A 595-nucleotide genomic window follows, 5' to 3' on the forward strand; every position below is an offset into this window, starting at 1 on the left:
GGTTGAGATGCACTTTTGTCACTTCTCCTCTGCTGGCACCCAGGAGGTCTGGGCCACCCTGTGTGAATATGTGTATGTGTGTGTATATGGGTGTGTGTATATATGTGAATATGTGTATGTGTGTGTGTGTGTATATATATATCTCTGTCTGTGTGTGTGAATGTGTGTGTATATATCTGTGTGTGTGTGAATATGTGTGTGTATATCTGTGTGAATGTGTCTGTATCTGTGTGTGTGTTTATGTATGTGTGTATCTGTGTGTGTGTATCCGTGTGTGTGCATCTGTGTGTGTATGTATGTATGTCTGTGTGTATGTGTGCATGTACATGTGTGTGTCTGTGTGTATGTCTGTGTGTGTGTCTGTGTTTATATCTGTGTGTGTATGACTGTATATCTGTGTGTGTGTGAATATGTGTACATCTGTGTGAAGATATGTATATGTGTGTATATCTGTGTGTGTGTGTGACGTGAGTCCGTGACAGTGTGTGAATATGACTGTGTATATCTGTGTGAATATGTGAATATCTTTTTGAATATGTGTATGTGTCTGTGCGTATATGTGTGTCTGTGCGTATATGTGTGTATATGTGTCTGT

At 39.8% G+C, this 595-nt stretch overlaps 1 protein-coding gene across 1 annotated transcript in view; it reads left to right on the plus strand.

Moving 5' to 3' along the window:
- Window positions 1–268: 268 nt before the first annotated feature.
- Window positions 269–595, plus strand: part of LOC113408774 (putative per-hexamer repeat protein 4) — a gene marked incomplete at both ends in the record, with an annotated part of 1,151 nt that continues 824 nt past the window's right edge. Inside the window, one exon of the mRNA XM_026662175.1 lies at window positions 269–349. Within this exon, the coding sequence (XP_026517960.1) occupies window positions 269–349 (81 nt within the window). The remainder of the gene's footprint in view (window positions 350–595) is intronic.

This window comes from Terrapene carolina, unplaced genomic scaffold (genome assembly GCF_002925995.2).
Source record: "Terrapene carolina triunguis isolate 2854851 unplaced genomic scaffold, T_m_triunguis-2.0 Scaffold23830, whole genome shotgun sequence".
Lineage (NCBI taxonomy): Eukaryota > Metazoa > Chordata > Testudines > Emydidae > Terrapene > Terrapene triunguis.